Here is a 21,778-nt window from a genome sequence, read left to right on the forward strand (position 1 = left end):
TTCCAACAACATGTTTGCTGTTGGAACATTTCAGGGATGTTTACTGTATGAACATAAGAAATCGTTAAAACACCTTTCAACTTCCACATGTTTCTTTAAAAAAGGCCAGATAACTCTTCTTCATCCAATGATAAATATGTCCAGCAAAGTGGTTTGGTAGATTACATTAACACATTACACATTAAATAGAAGGAAATAAAGAAGATGGTAAAATGTCAAAGAAAGAAAGAGCGAATCTCTATTAAAAAACAAGTACATAAGCAGATGTTACAATACACACGCACTGTTGCTGTCTGCTGGGTTTATCTCTGCCCACTCATAGCAACAAAGTGGGCTAGTTCTCCCTTTCTTACACCAAGGTGCACAAACGCACAGCTTCAAAAAACTACAGTAATTTCACATATTAGCCACATTGTGTATAAACCACAGGTCAGTGTTTTATGCAAATATATATATATATATATATATATATATATATATATATATATATATATATATATATATATATATATATATATATATATATATATATATATATATATATATATATATATATATATATATAAACACACATTGACCCATGTATTAAGAGCATTCCCCAAATGGCCAATGAATCAGAATCAGATTGTGCTGATGAACATAATAAATGCATTTCTATGTATAGCCGGCCCCTGTGTATTAACCTCATAGCTGAAGAAAATTTGTAAAATCAATGTATAAACCTCGGTTAATAGGCAGGAATTATGGGTCTATTGTCAGTGGTATTTATTAACCAGCTGTGATCCTTAAATCTAAAAAATACACAAATACAAGAAAATACAGCAGGGAAAATAAATATTGAACACGTCAACATTTTTTTGAGTAAGTATACTTCTAGTGAGGCTATTTGCATGACATTTTCACCAGACATTAGTATTAACTTAGGCAATCCACACATATAAAAAAAATCCAAACATTAATGTTCATAAGTAGAGTTATGAGTAAAAAAGTGGAATACCACAGGAAAAAAGTATTGAACAAGCCTACTGACATTTCTTAAATACTTTGTGGAAAACCCTTTATTTGTAATGAGAGCTTCAAGGCATTTCCTCTATGACGAAACTAATCAGTCGCAGTATTCAGGTGTGATTTTGGCCCATTCTTTTAAACAGATAGTCTTTTAATATTGAAGATTCCAGGGGTCCCTCTTGTAAATCCTGATCTTTAGGTAACTTCCAAAACTGTTCAATTGGATTTAAGTCAGGGCCTGAATTTCCTTTCTCTGAAACCAATTGAGAGTTTCCTTTGCTGAATGCTTTGGATTATTGTCCTGCTGGAAGGTCTAGCCATGTCTCATCCTCATTGTTCTGGTGGATGGTAAGATTCTCCCAGAAAAAATGGCTCCATTCATCATTTCTTCAACTGTATGAAGTCTGCCAGTACCAGGAGATGAAAAACAGCCCCACACCGTGATGCCTCCACCTCCAAACTTCACTGTTGGTATGGTATTTTTAGGGTGATGCACAGTGCCATTTCTCCTCCAAATATGGTGTGTAGTAGGACATCCAGAGTGTTAAATTTTGCTCTCACCTGACCAGAATACATTATCTCAGTATTTCATAGGCTTGTCCAAATGTTGTGTAGCAAACTTTCAATGAGCTTCGACATGTTTTTCTTCAGTAATAGAGTCATGTGGGGTGAGCATGCATAGAGGCCATGGCGGTGGAGTGCATTACCTATGATTTTCTCTGTAACAATTGAACCTGCTGCCTCCCAGTCTTTCTGGAGTGGTCCTTGGCTCTTAGGCTACACTTCTGACTATCCTTCTGACTTCCTGGTCAGAAATCTTGTGAGGAGATCCTGTGCATGGCCGATTGATGATGCAGTGATGTTCCTTCCACTTGCAGATAATGGCTCCAATACTTGCTTACTGGATGATTCTGACGTTTTGAAATGCATCTATAACGAGTTCCATTGATATGTTTTGCAACAATAATGTTGCAAAGGTCTTGGAAGAGTTCTTTGCTTTTACCCATCATGACATGTTTCTCGTGTGACAAATTGGTAACGAAAAGCCTTTTTATAGCTCATCAATATGTACTAACCCAGCTTACATTAATTTGCACAGATAGGAGAGATAATTACTCTCTAACTATATATAGATTCCAGCTCGTTCCTTGCCATTCCTTGCGTTTGTGTACTGTTTTTTCTTAGTGTGTTCAATACTTTTTCCCTGTGCCATTACATTTTTTTTACTCATAACTCTACTTAGGGACTTTAATGTTTGGATTTTTTTTATATGTGTGGATTACCTAAGTTAATACTAATGTCTGTAGAAAATTTCATGCGAATAGCCTCTCTGGAAGTATATTTACTGAAAAAAATGTTGACGTGTTCAATACTTATTTTCTCCGCTGTACATCTTGAAGATAAACCCCATTGACCTCTCTTCCTCTTCTCATGACATCACGACTGCACACCTGTTCACCATGAAAACTAGTGATCTCGCTGACTCCTGGTCTTGTTTTCTCTTCTCCTCACAGACTAAACACAGAGCCTGTCACCAGCAACAGCCTCCACAACACCAACCCCTCACTGACTACCTTCTGTGGGAACAGATGTGAGGTTGCATAATTCCAATAAAAGTCCTAGCCCCTAAGCTGAGCCAGTGATGTCTGGGATATCAAAAGACACACAATGACTTTAAAAAGTAAAACAAAACAGCATTTTAAAAAAAAAGTCATGCATTAAATGCTAATAGGAAATTGAAGCCGACCAAAGAACTAGGCCCATGTAGCCTGCAAACAGGCAGCCACATTAAGAGTCAAATCAACTTACCAAAGCAGTTACATTTTAACAACAAAGAAACAAACTCAGCTTTATATAGATACATTAAAAAAATAATGAGAAAGATGATAAAAAAATGGGAATTATTTATAACGTTGATTGAAACGACCATTCCCATACGGTCATGAAGCACTGGGGTTTGTAATGGCATGACAGGAGTGCGAGCTTTGTTCAGAAGTTCCCAGCAACTTTTTCAGGAGAGGTATGATGCAATATAGGGCTGCCTAAGTGTCCACAGGTGGGACAGAGGTGGAATCATTACCACCAGCAGTCTGTGTGTGTATGTGTGTATGTGTGTGTGTGTGTGTGTGTGTGTGTGTGTGTGTGTGTGTGTGTGTGTGTGTGTGTGTGTGTGTGTGTGTTAGAGTAGCGGCAGCAGCAGGGCAGTGATTAAACTCTGCTGGTGGAGCTCGGCATGTCAGCATGATGAAGCTGAGCTCAGGGGAGACATCCATTTACATGCAGACATTTAAACAAACACCTCACACATATTTAATCAAACCTACACACACACACACACACACAGTACATACATCTGCATACAGCAAACATACTCACAGACACATGCATATTTCCACCCTCTCTCCATCTCCCTCGCTTTCCGCCCTCAATCCCTCTCTCTCTCTCTAACACATACACACACAAACACAGATACACGCACGCGCACACACACACACACGCGCACACACACACACACACACACACGCTGCACCAATCACCAATTAGCCGCATGCATCTGGCGGCGGGTGCTTAGCGGCGGGCGCGGCTGCACCTTGTGCTGATGAGACAAAAAGCAAACAGACGACAGCGAGTGGAGAGGTATTAGGCACGTCATCATCAGTCTGCTCAATGAGACCGGAGCGGGGCCGGAGCGGGGCCGGAGCGGAGCCGGAGCGGAGTCGAGCGGTGCGGAGCGGGACGGCCCGAGAAGGAGCAGAGAGAAAAATGATACTGACATTTACCACTGAGTCCTGCCTCAGCAAAGAGAGAAGGAGAGAGGGATGGAGAGAAAGAGAGAGGGAGAGATAGAGAAAGGGAGAGAGATAAACAGAAGAAGTGAGAAGGGGAGAGAAAGAGAGACATGAGAAAAGTAAAGAGAGCTAGACAGAAAAAATGTTGTGGGCATCATTACCCATAATGCAGTAGTCCCTATGCCAACATTCATTATTAAACAGGCCACAGGATGCCCCCAAATTGAGAACTAAACACAAAAGCAAAACCCTCTCGCCAAGTTTGTGAGTTTTTCTCTACTCTTGTAGATAGGACAGGAGGAGTTTCCAGACTCACATCTTGTTTTTCTTAAAGGTAAAGTCCATGATTTTCTTAAAGGCATAGTCTATGGTTTGTTTTGTTTTGGAAAGGTTGCCAAGATTTTAGCTCAACACCCAATCACCCCTCCTGTCTATGCTCTAGAAATGAGAGGAGTAATTTGCTTACAAAAAGTGTCTGGGCCAGAATTGTGGACTTTATGTTTGAATTCAGACTCTAACTGCCAACTGTAGAAAGCAGTTGGGTACACAAACTTCCTATCAGTGCATCCTATAAGAGTTGTATGAAGAGTTTTTAGCAAATGCCTGTGCTTCTCAGGTATAAACATACACACACACACACACACACACACACACACACACACACACACACACACACAAAGGAGTGGAGAACTCAATTAAAACGGGGAGGGCGTGGGTGTGGGGTCGGGTGGGGCGAGGTCAGGGCCTATGTGTGTGTGAGTGTGTCGGAGCGAGACGGAGAGGCGGCTGCTTGTCAAGGGTCTCAGTGTGCTGCACCTCAGTGGCAGGCCTCCTCAAGCGCATCAGTGTTTTCACAGCGCCTCTGCCCTGCCACACACACACACACACACACTCAAACACACTAATGACAGCTTCACAGACGCATGAACACACACACACACGCAGACAGACAGGCAAAGAGCGGGGTGGGAGGGTCAAAAATGTATCATCTTTTGCTAAGTCAATGGACACCTCTAGGTCACATGGATGTTGAGAGACACCATTGAGCACAATGCAGTCAAACCAGCATGGACTGCATGTGCACGTGCACACACACACACACACACGCACAGCTCACCAAATCGGCACACAGCTTTCACCAGACGCAGCAAACGCAGACACAGACACAGTGCAAAACACATCACACTTCACAAACACAACAAACACATCATCAACAAACACACACTAAGACGGTTTGTTCATAACCAATACACCTACAATAGTGCACAGGGGGAACTACAGTCCTGTTCTGTAGAGTTAAGTCCAGTCCTGACTAAAACATGTATTCACTAGGCCCATGGTTGTCCAGTGTATCTTCATATAAGGTCACAGCATACAACTTGTTTGTGTTGCGAAACTGAACTAATGAACCTTCGGTTATCTTCATAAGAGTGATATGACACTGTCATAAACGTGTCATAAACATTATAAACAAGTCATAAATGTTTATGACATAACCCCTCGCTTCGGTCACGTGCCATTCGGTTTTTGTCATGACAAGTTAGGGCTAGTGTAATGACAGTGTCATGTCACTCTTATGCAGATACCTTCAAGTATAGTGTTACCGAACTTTCTTGGTCATATCTGAGCAGCTAGGTTAGAGAGGGCATCTCCTGACCAGGTGCAGGTCAGTGGACTGGACGAGGAAGGTGAGGCAGAAGGCCAAGAGGCAGCGGATGAGTAATACAGCGATGTCTGCTGCACACAAGGCACAGTGAAGACCGAGACTGATTCTGCACATAGAAGACTTGACAAAATGGATGAGGGTATTCTATCCAAAGACCTCTCTCTCTCTACACACACACACACACACACACACACACACACACACACAGTGTGTATGTGTGTTGATGACGCTGCCGTGTCGGTGTGATTTCTCTCCCTCGTCTCTAACTCGGCTGGATGACTTTCTCTTTTCCCCATCACTTTCTGGGCCTGACAGTAATGGTGTCTGTGCGTAAGAATGAGTAACTGCTTCTGACTGTGTGTGTGTGTGTGTGTGTGTGTGTGTGTGTGTGTGTGTGTGTGTGTGTGTATATATACGCATCTAAGCTCAGACCAACCACCTGTCATGCACTGAAAATATTCCACCCCCCATACACAGTAGCAGCAGAACTGATGTTGAAAGCTCCTTTACTGGAAGAGAAAGAGATGGTGAGAGGGACAGAGGAGAGAAAGAGAGAGGGAGAGAGAGGGAGAGGGAGGGAGGGAGAGGGGGAGAGAGAGAGACAGAGAGAGGGAGGGAGAGGGAGAGGGAGAGGGAGAGGGAGAGGGAGAGGGAGAGGGAGAGAGAGAGAGAGAGAAAGAAGAAGAGAGAGGGGGAGAGAGACAGATCGAGAGTTACCTGGCTATACTCTCCAGGGTAGGGAGTGGCTCTGGTGTTTAGAGAAACATCTGGCTGCGTTCTCCACCGCTGAGCTTGTACACAGTTATCTTAGCATAATTATCGCACAGCAGAGTGCACCGAATCATTTAGCCAAATGGAAATGCAGCCCGCCACAGTGTGTGTATGTGTGTGTGTGCAGGTGTGTGTGTATGTGTGCACAGACTTAGAATAGCAGAGTAAATGTAGGCTGGGTAATGTAGTTCTATCCTGCTCCTCTTGCGAACCTTGCCATGTGGGCGTGGGCATGTGTTTGTGTGTGTGTTTGTGCGTTAGTGTGTTTGTGTGTGTGTGTGTGTGTGTGTGTGTGTGTGTGTGTTGAAAGGTGAGATAGAAAAACAGCCGGAGGCATCCGGTAGCTGAGGGGTTAAATCGGGTGGTGTGAGGTAGGGGAGGCATTTTCTCTCTCTCTCCCCTCCCCTCCCTCCCTCCTGCATCTCGCGCTCCTGACAGATGAAAAATGTCAACTGTCCTGTTTTTATTTGGGAGTTTTTGCTCTATTCATCTGCTTCATTAGTGCCGGCTGCCGGAGCCCCTGACAGCTGCTGGCCGCTCGGCTCCACACCGCACCGCACCGCACCACGCACACACACACACAACACACACAAACAGACACCACACCACACCACACACACCCCTGCAGAGTCCCCCCCCCCTTCCCAGGCCTCGGATTTTTCAGCCTAATTTGATGCAGCGCTGCCGAGATGACGGGCGAGATGATTGACTCGCACCCTGACCCCTGGGCCCTGGCATAGCCTGCCTGCACACACACACACTAGCTTTGTGCTCGATATCTTTGCCTACACACACACACTGCCCTCATTGGTATGCGAGGGGGGTCGTCCACTGGGCACACGCTAGCCTGCTGTCTGTCTGTCTGAAAAGCGGCTGCTGCTGGTGTGGGGGCGCGCACACACACACACACACACACTTTACACACATTTCCTATACACGCGCACAACACATACTGCGCCCGTTCTGCTACATACTGGCGCTCTTTCCCTAATGGGCAAACACCTCCACACCCACCCTCATTCTGCCTTAGCCTTACACCAGCCTCTGCTGCCCTCTAACCCCTCAAGCCCTCAAGTGTGGAGAGAATGTGTGTGTGTGTGTGAGTGTGAGAGAGAGAGAGAGTCCACGCTCCATGTAAAGGTCTCGCTGAAGAGAGAGGAAGCTGGCCTCCCGCTTAATGAATATTGATCTTTTTCCCTTTCCCCTGCCACTCTCACTTTCTCGCACTCTCTCTCCCTCCTTCTCTCCGTTACTCTCTCCCTCCCTCCCTCCCTCCCTCTCTCTCCACCTCTCTCTCCCCCTCCCTCTCTCTCTCCCTCCCTCCCTCTCTCTCTCTCTCTCTCTCTCTCTCTCTCTCTCCCTCCCTCCCTCTCACTCTCTCTGCATACCAATTAAAAGCAAGAGGGAAAGCATCTCTCCACACCCCGGCCCTCACACCCCCCGCCCCGCCTCTCCTTTTGCCTCCAGAGTGAGTGACAGGTGGTAACGAGTGCAGAGAAGAGAGGGGGAAAAAAGAGAAAGAGAAAATGAACGACTAAGAGTGAGCAACAGAGAGTAACTAAGAGTAAGAGAACGAGAGAAGGGGGGGGGGGGGGCGGGGACTGACCACGTTATGTGTGAAAACTATCATTATTTCATCTGCACAAGGGTCCCTTCATGTTGCACTTGTAATGACATATTAATCAAGAGCAGCCCCGTCCTCAGGCACCAGGGAACACAATTAAATATACATCCAGACCCTGCCACTCTGAGGTGCCCCCACACAAGACGCACCAAGACGCGGATCAGCGGGAGACGGAGAGGCAGGAAGGCAAAGAGACAGCGCGAGAGAGGTCTCTCTAAACTATTTCCTCTCCCCACTGGGAAGAACCTCTCTATTAACACTACTGCACTGTTGTTGCCTCATCAGTGTAATAATTCCGTGGAACAACAATTTTCTATTTTGCCATTTTAAGTTGCAATTAATGCTAAGAAATGTTATTTAGGCTGCTATCTGGAAAAAAGAGAGAGAGACGAAACCCAATCTTTCTGAATTATTAATAAAAAATATCAAAATGTCAAAAGTGAAAAGAAAACTCAAGTTTGTTTGAACAAAAAAGAGTTTGTTTATCTGTGAGTTTATCTTGGGATGGTAAATGTGAAAAAAAAGCATGTCATTTTACAGCATCCCTGGCATGTGGCACAATATTAACTCCTGAGGATGGCAGGTTTCAGCAATCACCTCCTCCTGCTTTTAGACACAACGGCAAAAATACACACGCACACGCAACATGCAACGACACACACACAAAGACACACAACCACTGGTGTCCACTGAGGCTGTGAAATTAAATAAATAATTAAATAAATAAATACATGCACATACGCGTACATGACTGCACTACTGAACTCATACATCCCAAACTATCACAACACATGCAAAAAAATCACAGCAAATTTTCAAGTCCTAAAAATGGAGTTAGCTAGCCAAGCTTTGAGTGCTTTTTTCCGCTGACTCCGCAAAACTAAACCCGCTCTTGATGAGGCATGACAGAGAGAAACACCCAGAGGAAGCTCCTACACCAGGCAGCGTTTGTTTAGGGCCAAACCGATGGGCAACACCACTGACGAAGCTCCTTCAAAACCAAATGCGCTTGTTTTACTGATGCCAAAAGTCCATCCCCAAAACAGGCTTCCAAGCTGTTTACCTCTGCCGGCTCTTTGATGTTTTTGATGTTCTGGGTTTCCCACAACTGGTGCCCAGTGTAGCACCACCACTAGCCCTAGCGCTTACAGCTCGTGGTCCTCTGGTGGAGTCACTCACGTCCCAGTATGAGAGGGATACTCTTCTCACAGGGCTCAAGTTCTGCTGCATGACCGTCTACATAACCTATGACTTATTGAAACTAATGCTGTGCTAGAATGTAATGGTGCGTGTGAGTATGTGTGTGTGAGGGAGACAGGCATGAGTCCAAGGAAAGACCATGGAAGAGCATGAAACCAAGTAAAACACCAGTGAATTGTGGGTAACCTAAGCTTGTGGTGGTTCTCCACACAGGTTACGTGGAGCTGCCCAACAATCTGCATAGAGTGACCACGTACGTCTCTATTCTATATTTGTATATATTATATATTATATTATATTATATTATATTATATAGAAAGGCAAGATTGCCAGGGGAGATTGCTCATAGAGTCCATAAACACACACACAAAAGTTCGTACATACGTACATACAGTACATACGTACAGATACACATACACAAACACACACACACACACACACACACACAAAACCACAGAAATGTCCAGCCAAGATGAAGCAATCTGAGGAGAGGTTGATGAAAGAAGTTTGAAAATAAGGAATGATGAAACTTCCTCTGCAATGTGCAAACCGCACGGTAAATTTGTGGAGGGAAATCGAGGAAGTGCTGGTCAGTGAGGTTCCGTTAAGAAGCTGCTACGTTTGCAGTTGCCCTATAGATTGCATTTCAGCTTAGAAGAGCCATAATGTGAATGTGTGTGTTTTTGTGTGTGCGGGGGAGTCCGGGAGAGTTACTGCTTGTGTTCAATCTTGAATTAATGACGAAGGCTTCCCATAATTCCAGCTGTCTGAAATAAATAAAAATGAATACCAACTTCGGCATTCAGAGTTCCCAGAGTTCCCCTCTCTGAGTTGCGATGCCGCCATCCCCCGACCCCACCCCCCTTTTCTGATTAGGGACACACTGCTTGACTTCAATGCCCCAGCCTGGCACGTGATGGCAAACAACATTCAAACCATGTGGCTGTAAAAAGACAGAGGGATTCTCTCTCTCCCTCTCTCGGTTTTTCTGTGTCTCTCTTGTTTTGCATGACTGTGTCGCGTGCGTGCGTGCGTGCGTGCTTGCTGGCTTCCATGCATGACCAAGAGAAACAGAGAAAGAAAGAGACAGAGGGGAAATAGAGAGATGAAGAAAATAAAAAGGATGAGAGCGAGACGAAGATCTCTGGTCTGAGTTTGACAGTAAAGTGTGTGGGAGGGTGTCGTCACACAGAGCGAGAGCATGACTTAACTAACTGTAAAACTTTTTAAGAGTGCATGGGGCCTGTACTTAAGAGAGGAGGAGGAGGAGGAGGAGGAGGAGGAGGAGGAGATGGAGGAGGAGGAGGAAGAGGAGCGAGCTATGCAGGCAGGCCTGGGCCCATCCGAGGGAGATCCAGCTCAGATTTATGTCCGGATAAATCCCTCAGACACCCCCCAAAGTCAGCTATTAGGGCCGGCTTTAAGAGCACATCAAAGGCCGACAGCCCAGGTCTGGGGAGCAGATCGCAACCCACACAACATGTACCCACTGCCTGCCTCTAATATGCACCAGAGAGGGAGGAGGGGGGGGGGGGCAAGAGAGAGCAAACAGAAAGGAGATGTTAGAAGAGTGGAAATACTACAGACATGGAAAGTAATACAACCTGCGTAGACTACAGTGACTATATATATATATATATATATATATATATATATATACATACAGCAGATATGGAAAGTAATACAACCTGCGTAGACTACAGTGACACACATATATATATATATATATATATATATATACATACACAGCAGATATGGAAAGTAATACAACCTGAGTAGACTACAGTGACTATATATATATATATATATATACATACATATATATATATATATATATATATATATATATATATATATATATATATACACACACACAGCAGATATGGAAAGTAGACCGGAGTAGACTAGGGTGACACACGCACACAAATAAAAAAAAAAAAAAAAAAAAAAAAAAATAATATATATATATAGAGAGAGAGAGAGAGAGAGAGAGAGAGAGAGAGAGAGAGAGAGAGAGAGAGAGAGAGAAGGGGGGAAAGGGAGAGAGAGAGAGAGAATGAGAGGTAAAGGTGGAGAAGGGATCATGTTGGAGCATGAGGCAGGGCAGGGAAGGAGCAACGTGTCCACTGGATGGAAACTGTGTGGTCAGGCCTGGCTGCCTTCCCTTAGCCCTGCTGTCCTCCTGCTCCGTGTGCAAACCTCATGATCATCCCCCCATCGCACTGTCCCTGACCGTGACAATAAGCCATGAACTCGGTGTGTGACAAACAGAGAGCAAAGATGTGGAGTGTGAATGTGTGTCTGTGAATGTAGGCGTGTGTATGTCTGAATGTGCGTATGTGTGTGCATGTGCGAGAGAGAATAAGTACTGTGTCTGTGAGCATCTAAAATGTGTGTATATGTGTGTGCGCTTGTGTCTCTGTGTATGTCAGTAACTGTGTGTATCCCATAAGTATGCACGAGTCACCGTCTCACTGACTCCCACTGACTGTAAGTGTCCGTGCATGAGTGTGTCTGTGAGTGTCTTTTTCTTTTTTGCATCTGAGCAGTTTTGTGTACACGCGTCTGTCTGCATGTGTGTCCCCTGCTGCCTGCTTTCTGTCTCTGGAAAAGTTACTGGCAGGAGGAGAGGCAAGCATTGGCAGCAAAGATGGGGGGAGGAGGAGGAGAAAGAGGAGGAGGAGGAGGAGGAGGAGGAGGAGGAGGAGGAGGAGGAGGAGGAGGTAGAAATCTTTATCCCAAACAATAAAAAAACCTCTGTGCTCTACTGAGAGATCGAAGGAGGGAGAGAGTAGACAAAGAAAAAGACAGGCAGACAGAGAGAGGTCTTTAGAAGGATCGAGAGACTATGAGAGCGATGTGGGATGGGGGGGAGGGGGGGGGTGGTGGGCAATAGAGATGTCGGGCTTTGGTGGACGTCTGGCAGGAAGGGTGATGTCATGTAATAGGTGTGTTATGTGAGCTCATGCTGGGGCTTTGAGGCTGAGCGCTGCTAAGCTAACAGGACTCTGATGTTTAGACCAGAGGCTAGTGAGGGCCTCTGAACAACAGCTCCAGTAGTACCACTACCACCACCCTAATCACAAAAACAGCTCCGCTACCACTTTCTACACGACACCAACTAACCCACCTCCCGACCCAATCAGTGGAATACACATGTTATGTCATGTTATGTTATGTTATGTTATGTTATGTTAGACAAAGACAAAGGTGTACGTACGTGTAGTCTGAATGGGAACATGCACACACTCTCAAACACATCCACGCACACACACACACACACACACACACACACACACACACACACACACACACACACACACACACACACACACACACACACACACACACGTATGCAGTATCATTGCATTGCATACAAACATACACTAAATAGGCACAAAGACAAAGGTGTACGTACGTGTAGTCTGAATGGGAACATGCACACACTCTCAAACACATCCACGCACACACACACACACACACACACACACACACACGTATGCAGTATCATTGCATTGCATACAAACATACACTAAATAGGCACAAAGACAAAGGTGTACGTACGTGTAGTCTGAATGGGAACATGCACACACTCTCAAACACATGCACGCACACACACACACACACACACACACACACACACACACGTATGCAGTATCATTGCATTGCATACAAACATACACTAAATAGGCACAAAGACAAAGGTGTACGTACGTGTAGTCTGAATGGGAACATGCACACACTCTCAAACACATGCACGCACACACACACACACACACACACACACACACACACACATCCACAAAAACAAACAAGCAAGCATACACCTGTGCACAGCAGGAACGTACACAAACACACTCGGCATGAGCTTCCCCGGTTGTTGATGAGGCTGGAGTGGGACAGAGGGCACGTGGTCCGCACACTGCCCGTCATCAGCGGGGAGACGACCCCTCACCTGTGAGGCCGCTGCGGGCCCCTGCGCTGTAGCGGGGGTCGTGGGGAGGTCGAGGTGACGAGGGCGTCCCTAAACGAAGGGCGGGTGTCTGGCATCAAAAGGAATGCGAGATGCGGGCATAGCGTGGTGGTGGGGTGGGGTGAGGTGCGGTACACAGGTATCGATGAGCCTCTCTGCTCCTGAGCACCGCCACAACCCCCACAAAGCCTGCAGGCTGCATCCACTGAAAGATTCATGGACTGGCACACACACACACACACACACACACACACACACACACACACACACACACACACACACACACACACAAATACAAATACACAAAACACAGGACAGACAGAGAATCACACACACACAAACAAACACGCACACTCTCCCCCTCTCTCTCTCTCTCTCTCTCTCTCTCTCTCTCACACACACACACTCACATTTATAGAATATGCAATACTTGAATACACACAGAGTGAGCCATCCACACACATAGGCACATAGCTTCCACATACACCTAGACACACACACAAAGATACACAAACAAACACTCACACAAAGAAAACACATATAAACACAAGCACAGGTAAACAAACATACACACAAACACACAAACCAGAGGATCAATACAGATCAATAGAGTATGGAAACTGGTCTTCAAATTAGCCATTCAGCTATTGAGAATGGACGGCACTTGCTCACACACTGGAAGCCTCTCAAAGAGCTCTTCCTAATCAGAGCAGACGCACACACACCTCGAGGAGCTCTCAAAACACACAAGGAGCCCTGCCCAACACACACACACACAAACACACAGAGGAAAGGGCAGGTGTTGACACAGCCACACACACACACACACACACACACACACCGGCTCAGAAGGAAGCACACACACAGAAACACACACACAACTTAAGAGTGCAACAAGGGAGTACTGCCATATGCATGCACATTCACCCAAACACATATAAACATTGGATCAGCTAGGGGACCAACAAACAGAGACACACACAAACATAGGATCACACAGGGGACAGAACCACAGCAACACACCACACACACACAAACAAACAAACATAGGATCAGCGCAAAACAGACACAATGTAGGAGACAAAGGATGGAGGTACACACACATACACACCAAACCCTGATGAGGTGATGGAGGGAGATGGATATTTATATATTCTCTCTCTCTCTCTCTGAGTGAGTGCGTGGTGAGTGTGAATGGTTGCCGTACTTTTCTACGACTTCTATCTTTTGTGTGTATTTATACGTGTTTTGGTAGTGGGTTTTTTTTGTTGTTGTTGTTCTAAACGCTACTGATCAATTGGTTGCTCTTAATTTATCAGAGCCTGCATGCAGCTTCTCAGTTGGTTGTAGCGGTGTCTCCCAGAACAATGGAGTTTGAAAACTTAACAGCACGTCATGGAGTCAAGGTCGTTTCTGACACCAGTGTTGAAGTTTGCAGTTTTAGCGATTGGGGAGATAGTAGGGTACGACAATATTGAGTCGGCCTCTCAAATGAATAATGCCATTGTTCTCTTTTTGAGTACTGTAGAAAAAGCAAACCAAATAGTTCGTCATGGCGTTGTGCTTGATGGCGCCACCTGTGCCACCTTTTCTAAAAGATGAACTCCTTAGTCGTGAACTTTCACGCTACGGAAAATCGGTTTCCCGATCAGGCAAATATCCCTTGGGTGTAAATCACCACTCCTTAAACACGTTGTCTCTTTCAGAAGACAGGTGTATATGGTTCTAGACAAACGTGATGAACTTCATTTGACTTCATAAAAAATTGATGGCTGTATCTATGCAGTTTTTGTAACGTCGGATACAGTCATGAGGTGTTTCGGTTGCGGAAGGATAGGTCATCGCATTCGTGTATGTCCCCATAAGGCTAAGCCTAACGAGGAGGGTGTTTGTGAACAGGTGCCTAGGTATCCACTAGGTATTGAGGGCATGAGAGCTCCCATTTTCTCTCTAGTCTCCCCACACCAAGCCCCAACCAATCTACTCTCTCTTTCCCTCCATCTCTCTCTACCGCTTTCTTTCAGGGGGGGGTGCAGACAGCAAGCTTTAAGAGATCACTCCGAGCGGCCCGCCGTTTACCTCCGCGGCTGCACCCGGCTGACCCGTGCCTGCGCCTTCGCGCCATGCCGGCCGGCCCACCGCCACAAGCCTCCCCGCACACCGCTGCATTCTGGGAAACTAATTAGCTCCAGGAGGCGGCAGGCTGGACTGGAGGCGCTGGGTTTGTGCAGCCCTCGGGCACTCCGAGACGGATGTGTGGCTGTCAGTGGAGAGCTCCTCTTTATACACACGCACACACACACACACATTTCCTCCAACATCCCCACCTAGCAATATAAGAAAGTCACTTTTAACTAAATAAAAGAAATGCAATACTAACAATGTGCTTGTCACCTGTGTGTTTCTCTGTGTGGGTGTCTGTCTGTCTGTCTTCAGATAGTAGAAATGCAGTCAATAGTGTTTTTTTTCCAGATCACCTAACATCCTGTACAGTGCCTTAGAATGACTATGTCTTTCCAAATGAGGAAGCAAGATGAGCAGCCACACATGCAACCAGCAAAGCACAAACTTAAACACCATGTGATGCAAAACCACACATCAGTTCTCCTAACAGCACACAAATACAACCTGTGCTGTACTGTACTGCTCAGAGCATCAACACCATACAGTGGGAGGCTCTGGCATCTCTGCACTAGTCTGACGGAGCAATGCTTGGTTCAGCACTTTGGCGCATCATCTCAAACTGTCAGGGAGATGCAGCCAGAACCCAGTGCAAAGAAAAGACAGAAGCTGAGAATGAGGAGAGAAAGAGAGACATAAAAATAGGAGAAGTGGTTTTCAGTGGGAGAGGTGAAGAGAGAGAGCTAGGCCAAAAGTAACCACTGAAGATGACAGATAGAGAGAAAGAAAGAGAAAGAGAGAGAGAGAGAGAGAGAGAGAGAGAGAGAGAGAGAGAGAGAGAGAGAGAGAGAGAGAGAGAGAGAATATAAAGTGAGGGAGAGGCCACAGCCACTTCCCTCCGAGAGGAAAACACACCTGACCTTTCTCAGCTTCTCCCTGTCTAAATGCTTTCTGGCAAAAGGTTTCAAAATAAAAGCACCGGTGCACTGGACGACACAGCGGGCAGAGAGAGAGAGAAAGAGAGAGAGAGAAAGAAAGAGAGAGAAAGAGACAGGGAGAGAGAGAAAGAGAGAGAGAGAGAGAAAGAAAGAGAGAAAGAAAGAGAGAGAGTGAAAGAGACAGTGAGAGAGAGAGAGAGAGAAAGAAAGAGAGAAAGAAAGAGAGAGAGTGAAAGAGACAGTGAGAGAGAGAGAGAGACAGTGAGAGAGAGAGAGAGAGAGAGAGAGAGAGAGAGGCACGGCGAGGGGAGCGCTGCCGAACCACAGGGGCTTCTCTTGCACCCCGTAATCAGAGCTGGGGGTGGCGTTTCAGAGGGGCTGGGGGGGTAGAGGGAGGAGGGAGGAGGGAGGAGGGTGGTTAGGTGGGCGGTGTGGGTTACGTTATCTAAAACACATGGAAATGTCAGGGTAATTTTGCCCCGCCAACTTCAAACACTCTCCAGGTCCCCGGCACGCACACCCCCACCCCCAGCATCCACCTACCCCCACCGCACCCCCACCTCCACCGCACCCCCAACCTTTAGCTCATAAAGCAGAGGGAGCAGCGCAGTGCTCTCACCACGGACGCCGTCACATGACACACCGGGGGGGGGGCAGGCCAGGGACCTGGAGAGTGTTTGAAGGGGGGGGCAGGGGAGGGTGGCCACTCAGATATGTTTGTGTGTGTATGTGAGAGTGTATGTGTGGATTTTGTATATATCCATACACGCCCTCTGTGTAGGTGTGTATATGTATGTGTATGCATATGTGTGGCTGGCTGTGTTTTCATCTATGCATAGGACTGTGTGTGTATGTGTGTGTGTGTTAGTATATGTCTGGTCTGATGCGTGTTTGCATGCGTATGTGTGCGTGTGTGCGTGTGTGTGTGTGTGAGAGACAGCGAGAGAGAGAGAGAGAGAGAGGGAATGTGTGTGTCGCAGAATTGCGTATACGCCTGTGGAGGAATGCATAAGTGCTCATGCATGCCTGTGTGTGTAAATACAAAGGTTGGAGTTAGAGGGTGAGGGAGTGGAAGTCTCTTTTTTCCCCCTATACATTACCTCGTAGAGAAGGCAGCCTAGCGACCAGATGTCAGACTTGAAGTTATATCCGTTTTCGTGTATCCTCTCCGGAGACATGTAATAAGGGGTGCCCACTGGAACCAGACAGAAAGAGAGAAAAAAACAGAAGTTAGCATCCATCCATCCAACTCTCTCTCTCTCTCTCTGTGTGTGTGTGTGTGTGTGTGTGTGTGTGTGTGTGTGTGTGTGTGTGTGTGTGTGTGTGTGTGTGTGTGTGTGTGTGTGTGTGTGTGTGTGTCTCTGTTAAATGGGGCGATGTGAGGAGACGCTGGCTGCTGTTCATCCATGGATGCTTCACTGACACGGACACCAAGACGAGAGGGAGGTATAGAACGAGGAAAAAGAGGGGGATGAGGGCTCTCTGATGGAGAGGAGAGGAAAAATGAAGAGAGCAGATGAATCAAGCAGAGGATGAACTCACGGCATAGAAAATAACCAACCCAAACTTCTAACTTTAAAATGAGAAAAGAAAAATCAGCAAGTTCCAGGACAGTCTCAGCAGACTAAATGGTAGAGCTCAGAGGAATTCGGGCCCAAGTTCCCACCCCATCTCTCTCCCACTCGCTTCCTGTTACTCTTCACGGTCCAATTAGATTAAAGGTATAAAAGCCCCCCAAATACAATCATTGCGCTGACCAATCTGAGCATTAGGCGGGGATCACATAAGCCAGCAGCAAGCGGCAGGCTTCCTATTGGTCTCTATGGTTCGGCAGCGGAACGGTGGCAGCGCTGGCGTAACGCTTGCGTTGAAAAAGCTGAGCGTTGAACTTGGTTCAACTTTCAAAGTGCAACGCAAGCGTATTCAATTGTCAGTTAAGGCAAACCATTTGTGTTACCATAGGAATGAGATAGAACTTATTATGGTCTGAGTGTTGCGTTACGCTTGTCGCTGACTAATGTGATCCCCGCCTAAAGGTATAAAAGCCCCCAAAATACAACCATTCCACAGTCATTCTCGGATAATGTCATCGATCTCCAAAACCATTCTTTAAAGGGATATTTTCAAGGGCCGGTGCCTATATAAAGGATTCATTCCGATAGATGACATCATCAAAGAATGACTTGTCATTGGTTAACGTTGAGTGAACTCGTCTGAAAGAGAACTGCAGGTGCATCGATTGGCCATCATCTGTGGGAGTGGTTTGGCTCTGCAAGTGCGGGCTGCTGGTTTTTAATCATGTTTCAGAAGTCAGGCCAAGAGGAGAGGTATACTGTGTGTGTGTGTGTGTGTGTGCACACGTGCGTCTGTGTTCACATGTTCCTGCTTTAAATCATTTGTCGGTTTCTAATGAAAGGTGAATGACAGCCGCCCTCCTGTCTGCTGGCTGTGGGCTTGATACTTATAGAATTATGTACATGCGTACACGTACACACACACACACACACACAGCCACATGCAGGAACATATACAGTAACATATGAATATGCTCACATCTACACCAAAGGAACGTAGTCACATTAGCTCTCATCTCTTAATGGGTGGTCCCCATCCCTGGAGGATCTGTGAATGATCAGCAGCCCATACTTGTGTAGGACCGTCTAGTGCTGAGGCTTCTCTGTTTCTGAATACCACTCACTCATTATTCTACATGTGCCACAGGGACATTGCTCTGCGGAATGGTTGTATTTTGGGGGCTTTTATACCTTTAGGCGGGGATCACATTAGCCAGCGACAAGCGTAACGCAACACACAGACCATAATAAGTTCTATCTCATTCCTATGGTAACACAAACGGTTTGCCTTAACTGACAATTGAATACGCTTGCGTTGCACTTTGAAAGTTGAACCAAGTTCAACGGTCAGCTTTTTCAACGCAAGCGTTACGCCAGCGCTGCCACCGTTCCGCTGCCGAACCATAGAGACCAATAGGAAACCTGCCGCTTGCTGCTGGCTTATGTGATCCCCGCCTAATGCTCAGATTGGTCAGCGCAATGATTGTATTTGGGGGGCTTTTATACCTTTAATCTAATTGGACCGTGAAGAGTAACAGGAAGCGAGTGGGAGAGAGATGGGGTGGGAACTTGGGCCCGAATTCCTCTGACCTGTACCATTTAGTCTGTTGAGACTAGATAGATAGATAGATAGATAGATACTTTATTGATCCCCAGGGGAAATTCAAGACTGTCCTGGAACTTGCTGATTTTTCTTTTGGGTCTTGTGTTCTCCATCAGAGAAAGGTTCTTTCATTACGCTTCATCACGGCTGGAAGGCGTTCTATACTTCTGGTAGCTAAGGTCATGAGTGTGAGTGTGTGTGCTGACAAGCTCCCAAATTAGAAGAAACTACACTCTTAAAATTAATGTGTTAGAAACAACACAAACTGTGTTGTCCCTATCTGGATATAGAGATGTTTAAAAAAAACACAAGTGGTGTTATTTTAACACATTCGTTTTAAGAGTGTACTACTAAAGTCGCTTTTCCACTGCTGCATGGCATCTGGGTTTTCCTTTTCTACTGCAAAAAAGTACCCTCTTTAATGTAGATGGGTGCCATAGCGACGCCGAAGTAAACTAGCATGGCGTCATTAACGCGGGAAACACAGTAATTACAAGATCAACAACGGAGGAAATCAAAGGGAGTTTGTTTCTGAATCCTGGCATGTGGTTGGTTGTGTTATTGCTCATTTTAATGCATGAGAAACCATTCGTTGATTCATAAGGAGATAGAAGACTCATTTTTTTCGAACCGCAGGGAGTTATTCCACCTGTTGTGAATACCAATTTTCAGAACTAGACTGCGTTACGTTATTAACATTAACTGCTTGTCGTGCTTGCACAGTATGGCTGAGGTATTTTTTCTTTAAATGACGGGCTTATCCAGCACACTGCAATGTCAATAGCGGCCAATCAGTAATCAGCTATATACATTCACCTTTTGGTGTCGTCTCAGCTTTTTGCTAATGGAAAACAAAAAAAGGCGTGGAGTGGATTGGAGGCGAGTTGAGCAGATAGATACCATGCAGTGGAAAAGCGACTTAAAACTGCTACCCACTAAAGCAGTATGAGAAGAAACTTGAGTGGTGGCATTATGAGACATGTTACTGTGTAGTCAGTGGCAGCATTCGCTACAGTAGCGGTCACAAATCGACCAGTGGAAGAGGGCCTCTTCTATGACTGAGACTCATCCCATTTCAAGCAGGTTCAAACGTCTCTGGTCGCCTGGAGAATCAGAGCACTGCTGGCTGTCAGTATTGCAGTGTGGTAAAGGGGGTGGTGGGGGTGCAGGAGAAGGGGTGGGGCTGTTCCAGGAACAGCTAAGCAGCTGGCCAGTGCTCTCTTTCATAACTTGGGGTGGGAGAGACTTGGGGGGGGGGGAGCTGATAGAGGAGCAGAGGAAGTCAGAGAACCACCTACAGAGAAGACAACAAAAGAATGATGACTAGGGAGAGAAGGAGAGAGAGAGAGAGAGAGAAGAGAGAGAGAAAACAGAAAAGGTTGGAATAAGAGACACGTAACACAGGATGAATGGAAGATGGGAGAGGGAGAGCAAGAGAGGTTGTGGAAGACTGATAGAGGGTTTAGAGAGATAGCCGATAGAGAAATGGCCATGGATAGAGTGGTGGGAGAGAGAGAGAGAATGACAGAGGGGAGAGAGATAGAGCGCAAGCGAGCAGAATGGGAAGGATAGCTGGTAATTGGCAGTGAGTAATAGCTAGACAGCACAGGAGAGAATGCTGGGACCCATGAGGATGGCTACCCAAAACAACACACACACACACACACCTCCTCTTCTGTAGCCCCAGTGCCGAGTTGTTGGCAAATACAGAATACACACAAATGCCCACAACCGCTTGTTGCTACTCTACCATAGATGACCTTTTCGAACACACACACACACACACACACACACACACACACACACACACACACACACACACCCTCTGCAACAACTCTGGCTCTGGCTCTCAATCTAACACTTAGCAGGCCCTGTCAAGAGAGCTTAAGCCTGAAAGATTGATGATAACAAAAACAGAGAGAGAGAGAAAGAAACAGAAGAACGAAAGCAAGAGCACTTAGAGCAAAAGAACCAGAGAGAGAGAGAGAGAGAGAGAGAGAGAGAGAGAGAGAGAGAGAGAGAGAGAGAGAGAGAGAGAATAAAAAGAGAGGAGACCCAAGATCCTGACAAATACTCACAGTTTACAAAAGTTTAGCCCTGATACAAGAGGCCAATATCCAGTATCCAGTTGAGTCTTAGATGGCCTAGACTAGAGCATCCAAACATATACACAAACACTCCCTCTCACTCTCCCTGGTACACACACAAACACACTTTCTTTCACACTAAGAGCGGCCAACGATGTGATAACCATGCATTTACATTGCAGTCATATTATTAACATTAACAGTGACCAGGTTACTACAATCACAGACATAACTATACATGCACTGTACACTCAGACGACACAAGAGATAATCACGGCATATTGGGATGTACTATCCTGTGATGAGTCTGAATTGCTACAGCAACAGACCTTTCTCACAGGCTGAGCGAGGATAAACCGCGCCAGCAGAGGCAACCACTGCACTAATCAAACCGTCCACACGGAACACTCATTATGGGCTGTTT

At 46.0% G+C, this 21,778-nt stretch overlaps 1 protein-coding gene across 1 annotated transcript in view; it reads right to left on the bottom strand.

The window, feature by feature from the left end:
• The window catches only part of nek7 (NIMA-related kinase 7), a 78,640-nt gene that overhangs the window by 2,952 nt on the left and 53,910 nt on the right, over window positions 1-21,778 (bottom strand). The window contains exon 8 of the mRNA XM_042056700.1: window positions 17,191-17,285. Within this exon, the coding sequence (XP_041912634.1) occupies window positions 17,191-17,285 (95 nt within the window). The remainder of the gene's footprint in view (window positions 1-17,190; window positions 17,286-21,778) is intronic.

The sequence above is a fragment of the Alosa sapidissima genome, chromosome 12 (genome assembly GCF_018492685.1).
Source record: "Alosa sapidissima isolate fAloSap1 chromosome 12, fAloSap1.pri, whole genome shotgun sequence".
NCBI lineage: Eukaryota > Metazoa > Chordata > Actinopteri > Clupeiformes > Clupeidae > Alosa > Alosa sapidissima.